Genomic DNA, 13,762 nt, shown 5'->3' with positions numbered 1-13,762 from the left:
ACCTCAGTCAGCATGCTGACTGCTCAACTAGTAATAACGTGAACTTGCAGGGCCCCTGGGGGCTCAGCAGGTTGAGTGTCCAACTTCAGCTCAGGTCATGGATCTCACAGCTCATGAGTTCGAGCCCCGCGTCGGGCTCTGGGCTGGCAGCTCGGAGCCTGGAGCCTGCTTCGGATTCTGTGTCTCCCTCTATCTCTCTGTGCCCCTACCCACTCGCATTCTGTCTCTCTCTCAAAAATAAATGAACATTAAAAAAAAAATAAAAAAAAAACATGAACTTGCAAAAACAGCATGGCCCAGAAAACACAGCATGGCTTCGGCGAGGAAGGCCTCGGCCCGGCTCTCGTCTACCCGGGGGACCGACCGTGTGGCCGATGTGAATCACAGGCTCTTGTGGAACAAGGGCGAGGGAGGCGACCTGGCGGGCAGCCCGAGGCACTGGGGAAGGAGGTCAGACCACAGGGAGGCACCTGAGGGCGGGGACGGCTCTGGTACCTCTCCCTCCCTGGAGCAGAAGCTCCGTCAAGGTGGGTAAAGGCAGCAGGGCGCCAGCAAGGAGGGACACACGCGACCGAGAACCCCACGCACGCTGCGCCAACATCTAGAGAAAGGTTTCTCTGCAGGGTCTATTCTCGTCCCACACACATGCCTACAAAACTCCTTTGTGTTTAACAGGGTGACTACAAACATGAAATGAGCAGGGAAAACAGCAGTTCTCACTAGAATGTCAGGGGTCCAGGTCTCAGCGGGTCTCCTCTGTCTTGCTGTGGCTCTACCTCGGAGGCCCTGACCAGGGAGGGCCTGACACGTGGTGAGACGGATGCACGGATGAATGCTCGCCCCGGCTCTGCTCCCCATGCAAACCCCCTTCCCACTGTCCTCTGAAAATTACCCATGTCAGCTCTTTATCAGGTCCCTCCAGACAGACACTCCTGAATCCTCAAAAATTTAGGTCTGGAGAAAACCATCAGCTTCCAGCATGCAGTGCAAACTTTCAAAAAGCAGACCCAATGATCCTAGAAACTTCTAAGTTCTGACACATCGGCTGGCTCTCAGATGCCGTCACTGCCTCAGATGGCCACCATGTGCACACGCCCTCTGGTCGCACAGCAATACCGGGCCAGGGCTCCAAACCACAGCGACAAGTTTAAATGAACTTTTCGGTCAGAGAACCGAGGGACAAAGCAACACTAACACATTCCTCACAAACAGCTCACCGATTCTGATAATTCCTCAAACATAACAAGTATAAAAACTACCACTTACAGCACACCGCCACCGAGCATAAGTTACAGAGCATCGGCCCAAACCCCACTTTCCCGCGTCCACAGAGCCTGCCTGTGCCACCGGCTGCGGGACCACGTCTCGTAAACACCAACGCTCGAGAACCCAAGAAGAGAAGGACAGAATTCCTGTCTGAGCAACTCCAGACGACCTACACAGCCACTTGGGTTTGCAGCTTCTTCTGTAATTACTAATTGAGCTTTATCGGAAAGCAGTCCTGGGCACGAGAGCGCATTCTCTGTTCTTCAAAGCATTTCAGAATACGGGGGACCCTCCACCATTTTAAGCCAATGAATAAAAAAGGATATAGTTTGGCTGAACGATCAAGAGGTCATGTGTGTATTTATATACATCACATACACGCACATTTTACTCTACATCCAGATGTGTGTATAAAACACCTCTGTAAGGACGTTCATATATTTCTTTGCCTCTAAGGCTAATTTAGAACAGCTTTAGAGAAGAGCTCTAAAAAGAAACCGAGCACTAACATGAAAAGAAACCCAGTCTGTTAGGATTCTAAAACCAAATATCCTTCCTCTTCTAGATGGATTACTGTGCTGTTCAACTTAAAGGTATTCTTTCTCACACTGTTCACACATTCAACAGGACACGTATCCCACGTGTACCTGCTTGTATTAAATTTGCCCAAAGAGTACATTCCAGTTTGTCATTTTTAGACTAAGTATTTTATAAGGTTATTTTGGGAAAAACATTTTCTAAAGAAGTGTATCATTTATCCTTAAACACCTCATACTCACGGTTTTAAATTTTGTTTTTCAATATTCATTTTTATCCACGTGAACTTTATTTTTATGCGTAAACATACATGTCCCATATAACCTCAAGGTTCTGGGTTGTTTTGTTATTTTTTTAAAAAATGTCATCTTATGAGAGTAACTTTTTAAAAAATAAACGGTCTAAAAAAGGTTTTCAGCCAACTGAAAGAGTACTTAAATACAATTCCTTACAAGTAAAACATTTAAAGCTGAAACAACATGCACCGATCATCCTTCTCACCTGGGCTGAGCTCCACCAGGTAGGGCAACTTCTCAGGCGGAAGTGCTGAGCCATAGCCGGAACCCTCGGCTCTCTCCTTCCCTTTCACCAGCTTCCCGTCGACATGTTTCTTCGTTTTCTTCGGGACGTAGTCTGGCGGCCTCCTCTTCAACTGAAAGACTAAAACCCCTAGAACAGAATGTTGTAAATCATCAACCAGACTCAAACAGGCGAGGATGGCTGAGTGACTGATGGCCAACTCCCCTAAGATTTATCGGGAAAATATAACTTAATAACATCTTTCAAGGAATGATCGAGTGAAGGTTTACTCAATTTATACTTTTACTCAGTGGAGGAAATATTAGTCACTCGTATTCTGAAAAACTCTGGTAGCCATGTGCAAAGATTATTTTTTTAATTTTCAATGTTATTTTTGAGAGAGCGTGCAAGCAAGCAAGCACGATGAGCAGGGGAGGGGCAGAGAGAGAGGGAGACACAGAGTCCGAAGCAAGCTTCATGCTCCGAGCTGTCAGCACAGAGCCCGACGTGGGGCTCGAACCCACAAACCAGGAGGTCATGACCTGAGTTGCAGTCAACACTTAACCAACTGAGCCACCCAGGCGCCCCTACAAAGATTATTTTAAATCAATGACTACCCAAGCATATTACATGCTTGAAAAATACCAGAGCATCAGTTTAAGAATAAATGAATGCTTATATTGGTAACTAACCCTATGATCAGTTTACACACACACACACACACACACCCACACATACACAAATACATACACACAAAAATGTTTTTAGTTGATCTGATTTTTATTTAATTCAACTGAATTAACTCAGAATTCAAAGCAATCTGACTTTATAATACAGTTCAATTTTAAACAGTCTAGAGAAAGCACTAAGCACAAGTGTACTTTTTAAACTACCAACGTACATTCAAGCACTGATAGGATGAATTGGCAATAAATCTTTATGTCTTTACTACACAAAGGTCCTCCACTGAACGACAGTTAGCTTATCACGTGAAACTGAGAGCAAAATGAGACTTTATCAAAACATAGCTTTCAACCTTCCTGCTCTGAAACAATCAGCAGAAACTGAACAGTGAAAAGTCTGGTTTATTATCTGAAATGACCGAATTACTGACAATCTTTGGGGCTGCAGGTTACAGTCCCCCGTAATCAATCCGCCCACCTGGTCAGCACAGACAGGACTCCGGCTCCTCCTACCACAGCGTGACAGCCCGCTCCGGGCCCACACCCCCGCTGCACGTGGGCTGAGTGTGGCCCTCAGGACAAGGGACCAGAGGAGCCATTCAGCAGGTCTAGGGAGGAGGGCATAGACAGCCACGCCCGCTCTCCTGCACCCCTGACAGTGTCACACAGCTGACACCTCAGGCAAAGGTTTAATGTAGCATATGAACGATTCTGTAACAAATAAAATTACCCTTTACCTCGGTCAGTTGGCCACTCCCTGAAGATCTGTAAAGGACACTCGTCATCATCGAGGATCGTTTCTTTAGCACCGTTTTCATCCGAATGCTGGGCTCCAGGAGGCAGCATAACCTGAAAGGAACAAATAATTAACTGTGACGACACCAGGATTCAGAAAAAAGAACTTCCTATAAATAAAAGTCACAATAGAATTAAACGGACCAAACCCTACCACCAATCCTCAAACCACCAACAAAGGTGGAGGAGCACTGCGGGGAAGCGGTTTCCAACACGGCTCAGCCTGCTGGCTGTGCCGCGTCTACTCACTTGCCTCTCTGGCCCCCCAAAAAACTAGTTGAGTAATTGTTTTGTTTTGTTTTGTTTTTAAAACAAACTCTTATGGAAGGACTGTACGTACTGGTCAAATTGTGAGCAATTTCCTCAGGAAAGATCACTCTGCTGTAGCTCAATCTCCCTGGTCCCTAACCCACTTGCGCACTATCCGGTCATCATTTTTACAAAATAGTTTCATCTAAGGTGGGATCTCTCAGGATAGCCGTCACATAACGACAAAACAGAATAGCTCTTTCTTGTAGATAATAGCTTTATGATTAAATTTAATCAGATCATTTAGATATACTACAGGGTTATTCACGCAACAGATGTTTTTAAGTGTCTGGTTTAAAATGCTGCATTCACGACGCTCTTAAAATTCATCATGCCATAATCCTTTTTACCTAATGTTTTCATGGTAGTCAAAGAGTTCTCTGAATAACTTGGGAAAGCCCCAATAATCCAGAGCAAAAATGAAGGGGACGGAGGCCCAGGGACCTCATGCACCTGCTGGATCGGCCCACCCTTCATTCAATTTGAAGTACTAACACGTCACAACACGACTACAGAAAGTAAAATATGAGAAGCCAAGCCAGTGGCATCGGAACATTATTTTCAACGTCCAGTACTGCAACAGAGTTCTGTTCACAGGCCCTACCACCTAGATACAGCCTCACACTCACACACCAGATGGATGAGACTCTTGTGCAGAAGCCTACAACATCTCCACACTGCTTCAGATTACCTTAAAAAGACAAATGCACTACAACACACCCTCTTGCTAAAGTAATTAATCTTTCCTCATACTGCTTTGTACTGAATTTGGTATCTTGGGCTTAGAACACACAGTTCAGGACCTGACCTTCACTCCTCTTTTGCGTCCCGATCTTTGTCACACACCCTGGTAGATCCGGGCACATAGAACTACTCAGAGCTCTCAGAGTAGGCCATGAATTCCATACTTGCGCAATTTCTTGGGCCTGAAGGCCGGTGACCCACTGGCCATGTCTAGCTCAACTACAGCTCCTCCAGGAGGCCTTCCCTGATTGCGCTCATTTCAACACTCCATGCTTCTTTTCTCATTCTTGGCTTCTCTGGAAGTTCCTTTAAAGACAGCTGTTGTTGATGGGGCGCCTGGGTGGCTCAGTCGGTTAAGCGGCCGACTTCGGCTCAGGTCACGATCTCGCGGTCTGTGAGTTCGAGCCCCGCGTCGGGCTCTGTGCTGACTGCTCAGAGCCTGGAGCCTGTTTCAGATTCTGTGTCTCCCTCTCTCTCTGACCCTCCCCCATTCATGCTCTGTCTCTCTCTGTCTCAAAAATAAATAAACGTTAAAAAAAATTAAAAAAAAAAAAGACAGCTGTTGTTTTTGTAACCTAGCAGAGTGTCCAACAAGAGGAACTTAAATATTTGTTGAATAATTAAACAGCTAGAACAATGATGAGTATGGAAGAGCTATATATCACGAAGCTAGCAAGATGGCAAGCCAAGAAAGAAAACAGGATTAAAACGATAATCACCTCCGTACTGCCTACGAAGCAGAATTTGCAAGGATGTGACAGAACAGAAAACCCAAAGCAGGAGACCCTCAAAAGAGATTCAAGTGACCTCAAAGAGGCCCGTCACTACAAGCCCAAAGCAGGCTTTTACAACCTCATGACCCCGATTAAGGTGCCCTTACACTTCTGAAGTTCATCCGTAAAAGTACAGCAGAAATGAAGGAAAGGGAAAAGATGATAACGTTCATTACCATGTATTACATCGAATGCACCTTTACGCGGAACTGAATATATTTAATGGTCCACGGTCCCCTGGCAGACACTTAAGCAATCCCAAGTACGGAGCACAAGGTCAGGCCCCGGTAACCGAGCTCCTGCCCCGGGTGACCACAGAGTAGCAGGGGCAGGACTCTTACACTACCGATGTACGGACTTTATTCTGACCAGGAACACCGTTTATAGCCGCTGCTGACCCCAAGTATAAGGAGCGCGTATCCAAATCCATCCTTATCCATGGGCCCAATCAGGTGCTTCCCGTGGGTACAGCAGTTCTCACCACGCGCTCCTCAACGGAAGGCAAGGGTCTCCAGGGCCCAGCACTACCGCAGGGTCTCCTCTACTTCAGACTTCACTGCCAGGAGAAAATGCACCAGAATGTCCTGGATCTTCAGGATTTTCCCTCCAGAGGGAATACACGATTACCTTGGCTACCTGCTCTCCCGACCTGACCCGAGGCACCCCCCCTCCTCAAAGTATGGTGGAATTTCAGGTCGTGATACAGTTTCTCTATCTATGAACGCTAATGGCCAGAAATCCAGTATAAAATATACTTCTGCACGTCTGGAAGCATGGTTTCTCCTTCGAATTCACCAATCCTAGTTCTTACTCTTCCCTAGTAAGACCAAAGAAAGGGAAGAGCACATCAACACCAAACGCTCGTGGTCACCTATCTTCCCCACCCCACGGAGACACGAGCTTTGAGGTGTTTCGTCCCCATTCCCAATCACGCAGGATCACTGTGAAAAAGTGAAATACAGAAAAGCCCAAGGAAGAAACGAACCCCACTGTGAGAGAACTATTTTTACGACCACACTTTTGGCAATGATCTTCACCCATCTACCTCACGTAAGAGGCTCCCATCGGCATCACACGTGGTATTTCAAAGTCTTCCATTCCCTGCCCTTCCGCTCACGTCGGCGGGTAGTGACCTGGAGCGTACCCTTCCCACGCATCCACCTTGCTGTATGGTCATGGACGCACACACAGGGGTTCACGTTGCTTCATTTTATTTTATGGTAATTGTTTTTCCAAATAAAGGGTGTTTTATAAGACGGGTTTAATTCATCATGTTTCACAGCCACAGGTATTCAACGGTATGGATGGGCATCCCTTTAGTGATGGGTGCGGAGTTTGCTTCTTACTACCTGCTGTAACACACGGGAATGAGAACAAGTCCTCACAGAAACACACTCGGGAATTCACTAGCCCCTTGTTTTAGCTAGACCGTAACACTTATCACCTTATTTATAAACACCATTCTCAATCTCAAACGCTACGTCCACTCTGAAGTGGGTGCTCTGTAGGATGACTGCACAGATGCCCTCCAGACCCTCCTTCGCCACCACTGCTGGGATGACCTCCTGTGCCGGACTCTATTCTGGGAGCCTGGCTGGATCCTTCCCTTTCTTGGCCCACTCTGCCCATCTTGCTGGAGAATACCTTGCGGTACCTTTTTGAGAAAGGCTGAATGGGTGGTAAATTTGGCCTTACGGGTTTTGAAAGGTCTTCGTTCCATGTACCTACCATTTGACAATCTGGACTGGAAACATTTCACTCTGAATTAGAAAGCTACATGTATTCCAGACTCCGTGACCACTACCGAAATGACTGGCAGCAGTCTTGCCCCCAATCCTTTACATGCGACTTGAATCTTTCTCCTTGGAATCCTTGTTTTCTTTTCTCTGGTTTTCTACAATTTCAAAATAATATGCCCTGGTTTGGATCTTTTTCAGTAACTGTACCATCATTCAGTGGGCCTTTTCAAACCAGCAACTCAAACCCTCCTGTTCTGGGAGATATTCTAGTACACTCCTTTGGTAACCCCTCTCTCTCCCCACATCCTCTTGCTTTCTCTATCTGACCCTCCTTTAGGTAAGTGTTAGGTACTCTACTGCAGATCTAACTTTCGGATCTTTTCCTTTTGTTCTACACTTGGCATGTTTCCTTACCTTTATCTTTCACCCCTTTTACTGATACTTTTCTCCTATCCCTTATTTGCTTACGTTTATAAACTTCTAAGGTCTGAGTGTCCCTTCTTACAGGACTTATTTGGTCTTATTCCACAGATACACGGTCTTCCTTGTTGTCCGAGTCTCTCGGTTTTTGAGCACTTCTGTCTGCTTTCTGTCTTATCTCATCTGTGTTCTTTTGCCTGTTTGGGTTGGTCTTTCGTCTCAAAGGTGTTTCAGTGTCTGTTGAACCTTGGCCGTCCGTTCACGTTCAACAGTGAGTCACGAGAGAGCTCAAGGTGAGGGCCGTACGTACGTATGTATGCACGAGGATTCCCGCCAGGAGGCCTGAGTGAGGTTACTGGACCAGCGCTTCCACAGGTCAGTTTGCATACACATCCCTCTCACGTGGCCAGAGAGTGCCTTCTGGGAGAAGTCCTTAAATCTTCTGGCCGTCAGCATCCTGGGCAGAGGCTTCCGCTCCACCCTCCCACTTTCAGTCAAGACCCTTGCTGTGCCCTGTGTGCCCGTTACCCCCAAACACAAGGCCTCCTCCCCATCAGGTCGACCACAGCCTTCACACGGAGACAAGAGACAGCAGTTGGAATGGGAAGGAAATCTGGTGGAGTCCACTGCTTCTGGAAACTTTCAACCCAATATGATTTAGCTCCGCTTTCAATGTGGACTCGGGAAGTGCTAAAGCAACTCATTCCTGGGTCCACGTGGGCTCGTGACATGGGCACAAGCAAGCTCCTCCCTGGCGGGTTCTCTCCGTAGGCTTTCTGCGGCCCAATGAGCAGGACACCTGTCACCTGCTTCTTCAGAAATTCACTCACAACCCTATCTTCCGCCATCTCTCCTCTCATTCTCTTCGTTCTTGAGCACTTACACAGGTTTTTATTTCTTTATTGTCATTTTAATGGGAAAAAAAACCTGTTCTCTCATCTATTTTCAGCTGACAATTCAACTATATTTATCAAACTACAAATCTACCAAACAGCTTTTCCAACTGAATATAACTTCTTAGCTTTTCAACAAAATTAAAAGGCATAAAACTCAACAAACTCTTTTACTTAATTCAATCTAGCTAATAAAAGAGATCTTAGACCTCTACTCTGAGCACTACAAAATACTACTGGGAGCACAAAGATCACACACACAGAGGTGCACTCGGTCCACAGCCTAGAAGACTGGAGACTGAGGACAGGGTGTCCCCTGACTTATCTAGAATCCATGCAAATCCAGTCACAACTCCAGCGGGTTCTGTGCAGAAATGGACAAGCTGATTCTGAAATTTATTCAGAAACATAAATAATACAGAATAACTGAAGCAATTTTTAAAAGCAAAAACAGGGGCCCCTGGGTGGCTCGGTCTGTTAAATATCCAGCTTTGGCTCAGGTCATGATCTGACAGCTCATGGGTTCAAGCCCTGAGTCGGGCTCCGTGCTGACAGCCGGGAGCCTGGAGCTTGCTTCAGATTCTGTGTCTCCCTCTCTCTCTCTGCCCCTCCCCACTCACGCACATGTACGCGGTCTCTCAAAAATAAGTATTAGAAAAAATAAAAGCAAAAACAAAATTGGGACTTAATTACCTGATTTTAAGACTTATTATCAATCTAGTTATCGATACAGTGTGGTGTTCACAAAAAGATAAAATACAGATTAACAGACTCCAGAAATAGAACCACACACACATATGGCCAATTGATTTTCAGCAAAGACGTTAAAGCACTCAACGGGGAAAAAAAAGAAAGTCCTTTTAACAAATGGTGCTGGGTCAACCAATTATCTGCACCGGAAAAAATGAACACCTGCCCTGATCTCACACCAACATATAGACGCTAACTTGAAATGGAACAGAGACCAAAACGTAAAAACTAAAGTACAAAACTTCAGGAGGAAACTGTTTGCAATCTCAAAAGAGGTAAATTCTTACAGAGAACACAAAAATAATAGAAGGCTTAAAAAAAAAATGTATTCTCTAAAGGGCATCATTAAAAAAATGAAAAAGCGGGGCGCCTGGGTGGCACAGTCGGTTAAGCGTCCGACTTCAGCCAGGTCACGATCTCGCGGTCCAGGAATTCGAGCCCTGCGTCAGGCTCTGGGCTGATGGCTCGGAGCCTGGAGCCTGTTTCCGATTCTGTGTCTCCCTCTCTCTCTGCCCCTCCCCCGTTCATGCTCTGTCTCTCTCTGTCCCAAAAAAATAAATAAACGTTGAAAAAAAAAAAAATTAAAAAAAAAAAAAAATGAAAAGGCAAACCAAGCCACAGACTGGGGCAAAAATATTCACAACACAAGTATCCTACAAAGGACTTAACACAGAACTATCAAGAGGGAAATTAAAACCGTTTGCCACACGGACATCCCATTATTCACTATCAGGAAGGCTGATTCTTTTTTTGTTTCTCAAAAGTATTTACTTTTGAGAGACAGAGGGTGAGCGGGGCAGGGGCAGAGAGAGAGGGAGACACAGAATCCGAAGCAGGCTCCAGGCTTCAGCCTCTGAGCCATCAGCATAGAGCCTGACGGGGGGCTCGAACCCACGAACCGCGAGATCACGGCCCGAGCCGAAGTCGGACGCCCGACCGACAGAGCCCCCCGGGCGCCCCAGAATGGCCGATTCTTAAAGTAATTGACAGTATCAAACACAAATGAGGAAGTAAAGCAACCACAACGTGATTTAATTGCTTTGGAAAACAGTTTCAAAGTTTCCTAAAAAGTTACACATACACCTGCCACCCAGCATTTACTTAAGAAAACAGGTCTGTGAGGACACCTGCACACACATGCTCGGAGCAGCCTGACCGTAACCGCCCAAAACCCAACACCGGGAACAACCCAAATGTCCGTTAGCAGGTAAGTGGGTGAAAGCACCGCAAACCATCCATATAACGAAATACTACTCAGCAACCGGAAGGAAGCCAGTGTAGACACGCCCAAGCACGCGGCCGACCCCGAGCTCCCGGTGCCCAGTGGAGGAAAGCAGGCAGAAAGACTGCTTGCTACACGACACCGTTTATGTGCAGTTCTAGTACACGAAACTAAGCAACAGAGAGCACTATCTGGGCTGGAGACGGGGTAAGGGACTTTCGAAGGTGAAGGGGTGTTCCTGGGGTGGGGGGTCGGTACTGGGGACACCGCAGACTTTAAATGCGCACGGTTACTGCCTCTACTTACTCCCCAGTCATCCTGTGCGGCGGGGGCACTATGGCAAGTAATACATCACGGTTTCGTAATCAACTGCTAAGATGGGGAAAGGAAGGGATTTATTTCTTCTAAAAATCCACTGCCAGGAGGAGATTTTGCCAGAGAAATCCCGGCAATGAAGAAGTCAGCATTTCCTCGTGACTGACTTAAGGGTTAAGAACTTTCCAAGCAGTCTGCCTCAGGAGAGAAAACCTGCTTGATCTCACTTAGTGTCAGCCACTCAGCTGTGAGGGAAAGCATCTCGTGGTCTCTGAGTACCAGGGTGAGAGATGCAGGCTTTATCTCCAAGACAGTCCGGCTACTAAACACACCGACCAAACGCTCGTTAGAGCAGCAAACTGGAGTCCACTTAAGAGTGGGACCGTCACGAGGTATCTCAGTGAAAACCTTAAGACGACATCATGAAAAAACACGAAGTCACCTATGTACACAAAATAAGAACTAAAGACATGTGTATATAAAAGCGTGGACAGGGGTTATCCTTTGGTATTAGAACTATGGGTGATTTTATCGTCTTCACCTTTTTGCACTTTTTCTTATGATAAGAACACGTATTACTTCTGTAACAGAAGGGGGATTTAACACAGGGTTTCCACGTATTACATTTTAAACGATACAGTGCGAAGAAAACCGGCCTACGCTGAACTTCACTCAAAGGCTATCTTGCCACTTGAACGAGAAGTGCCGGCATGTGTAGCACTGGTAGGTTCTGGCTGGGTAGTCACTTACCCGGGCGATGCAGTAATCTTTGGGGTTCTCCTTCTCCAGACCGTATTTCTCTAGAGCCTCAGCCACAGCAAAGTCAGCAGGATCCGTGGTGGACAGCAGGATTGTCTTGTAGGGAATGTTCGGTTTTAAGCTATCTGCATAAATTCTCAGTGTTCCACCTGAAAAAAAACATTCAGACATCTCTGAGCACTCCTTTATTTTATCCCAGTAACCGAGACAACTAACGTTTATGATCACTTTAAAAAAGGGCATCTAAGTTCCGGTTGTAATGAATGCAACGATGAAATCTGTGTTCCTAATTCCATACTCCTTTCCTGTTAGACAACACACGTGAACAGTCACCTGCTGATCCAGTAGCACCGTATGCTGACTAGTCCTGTGCGACAGAACGGATCCTGTTCCCTCTTCAAGCCCAAGTAGTTCTCATAACGATGAACCCATTTTCACCATGGTTCAAAGATGAGAAAAGGAAGAAACTCCACAGTGTTCCGACAGTGCTGCCTGTCAACGATTTAGCACACGCGAACTCACACAGAGGCCCGTGTTCCGATGCTGAGGACGCAGCCATGAACAGTCCAGTGTCCTGGCCTTCAAAGAGCTTCTACTCTAGGTGTGGGGTGCAGGGGGTGGGGGGAAAGAGCGACAAGAAAACCTAAGATGGCGGCACGCGTTGTGAAAAACACAAGCATGGTGGTAAGAAAGACCGTAACCAAGAGCTTCCTAAGCTCGTGGGACTGTTAAGCCTTCTCGAAGATGGACACCTGCCACGAGCCCTGGATGGCCAGCGGCGGCGGCCTCGCGGCCACCTGAGTAGCTCTCTGGGCAGGGGGCGAGCAGGTGCTAAGGCCTTCAGCTGGCACAGGTCCGGAAGGCTCACTGGCCAGAGATGCACCCGAGGGAAGGCAGGGAAAATGCAGTCAGGCTGACCGAGGCCAGACCACGTGGGACTTCGCAAACCATGATCGCGAGGGCCTGGGTTTTACTCTAGCTGAAGTGGGAGCCACCGGAAGGCCTCAGTTGCACGTGTGCCCGTGCCACGTCGGGAGGCGGGCACAATGCCACCAGTGCTCTCCTAAGCGGCCGGGCTTCTGGCTGAAGCAGAGCCGCAGAGGGGGACGCCGTCCCAGCAGGGAGGCCAGCTGTTAAAGCGCGTGCTCCACTAGCCCAAGGTGCTCCCTTCTGAGTTCATCGTGCCCTGCTGCCAAAGGCACATTCGGGGTAATTTAGAAGGAAAACACGTACAAGAGAACGAGTAAGAACCATTTTGCAGACACAGGCAACCTGTCCGCACTGTGCCCATCAGACAACCGAGGAGCAAACCAGAACGCCTGTTCTGAAAGCTGATGAGGGGGGCTTGTGCCCTCCCTTAGGAGGCTACCAAAACATGCAAGTGGTCAGAAATCTAGTTTTTCTGAAAAACGTGGCATCTGCTTGAAGTCTAGACAACCCCAAGGTACAGACTGCAGAGAATCAAACATTTTTTGTCTGAAAAAACTTAAGGTCGGGGCTTCCCAGAAAACCATTTTCAAGAGTCAGTAGGGCTCCTACAGATACACAATTTCGAGCAGTATTTCTTCTAAGGGACACGCCACGATGAGGCGGCTGGAAAACTCAGGCTCACGTGGCCAAATTTCACTACTGGATGGGTTACTTTTGGCATCCGTTTATCCATCTACATCTAACTTGGTTTCAGTGTACCGAGTGTTGAGAGGGTCTAATTCAAACAGTTTCCGGTTTATAAGCCTAACACCACACCACGGTGTCTTTGTCACAGAGGCAGGCACCACCCTCCGTGCTGAGGAGGAAGAGTGGAGGAAGAGTGGAGCGGCTCAGTAAAATGGACTAAAACCCATTTGCATCAATGTACGTTTCGGTCTCTGATGAAGGCAGGACTGGAGACGAGCACACGGAGGCCCACGCCTCTCCAGGACCCCAAGTGCGGGACCCCGGTCACAGCTGGCACTCCCAACACGGGTCGTGAGGACGCCGAGGCGGGAGAATTCCCACACGGTCGCCGACGGTGTCGCAGTAAGAAATCCGTGGCTGT

General features: G+C 47.3%; 1 protein-coding gene across 19 annotated transcripts in view; it reads right to left on the bottom strand.

Annotated features, from left to right (window-relative positions):
- The window catches only part of AFDN (afadin, adherens junction formation factor), a 143,089-nt gene that overhangs the window by 79,054 nt on the left and 50,273 nt on the right, over positions 1 to 13,762 (bottom strand). For all 19 annotated transcript variants that reach the window (XM_045058364.1, XM_023254578.2, XM_023254581.2 and 16 more), the window contains exons 6-8: positions 11,716 to 11,873; positions 3,743 to 3,854; positions 2,305 to 2,472 (exon numbers count right to left, since the gene is read on the bottom strand). In XM_045058364.1, coding sequence (XP_044914299.1) covers positions 2,305 to 2,472; positions 3,743 to 3,854; positions 11,716 to 11,873 — 438 coding nt within the window. The remainder of the gene's footprint in view (positions 1 to 2,304; positions 2,473 to 3,742; positions 3,855 to 11,715; positions 11,874 to 13,762) is intronic.

The sequence above is a fragment of the Felis catus genome, chromosome B2 (genome assembly GCF_018350175.1).
Source record: "Felis catus isolate Fca126 chromosome B2, F.catus_Fca126_mat1.0, whole genome shotgun sequence".
Lineage (NCBI taxonomy): Eukaryota > Metazoa > Chordata > Mammalia > Carnivora > Felidae > Felis > Felis catus.
This window is presented reverse-complemented; position numbering and strand designations above follow the sequence as displayed.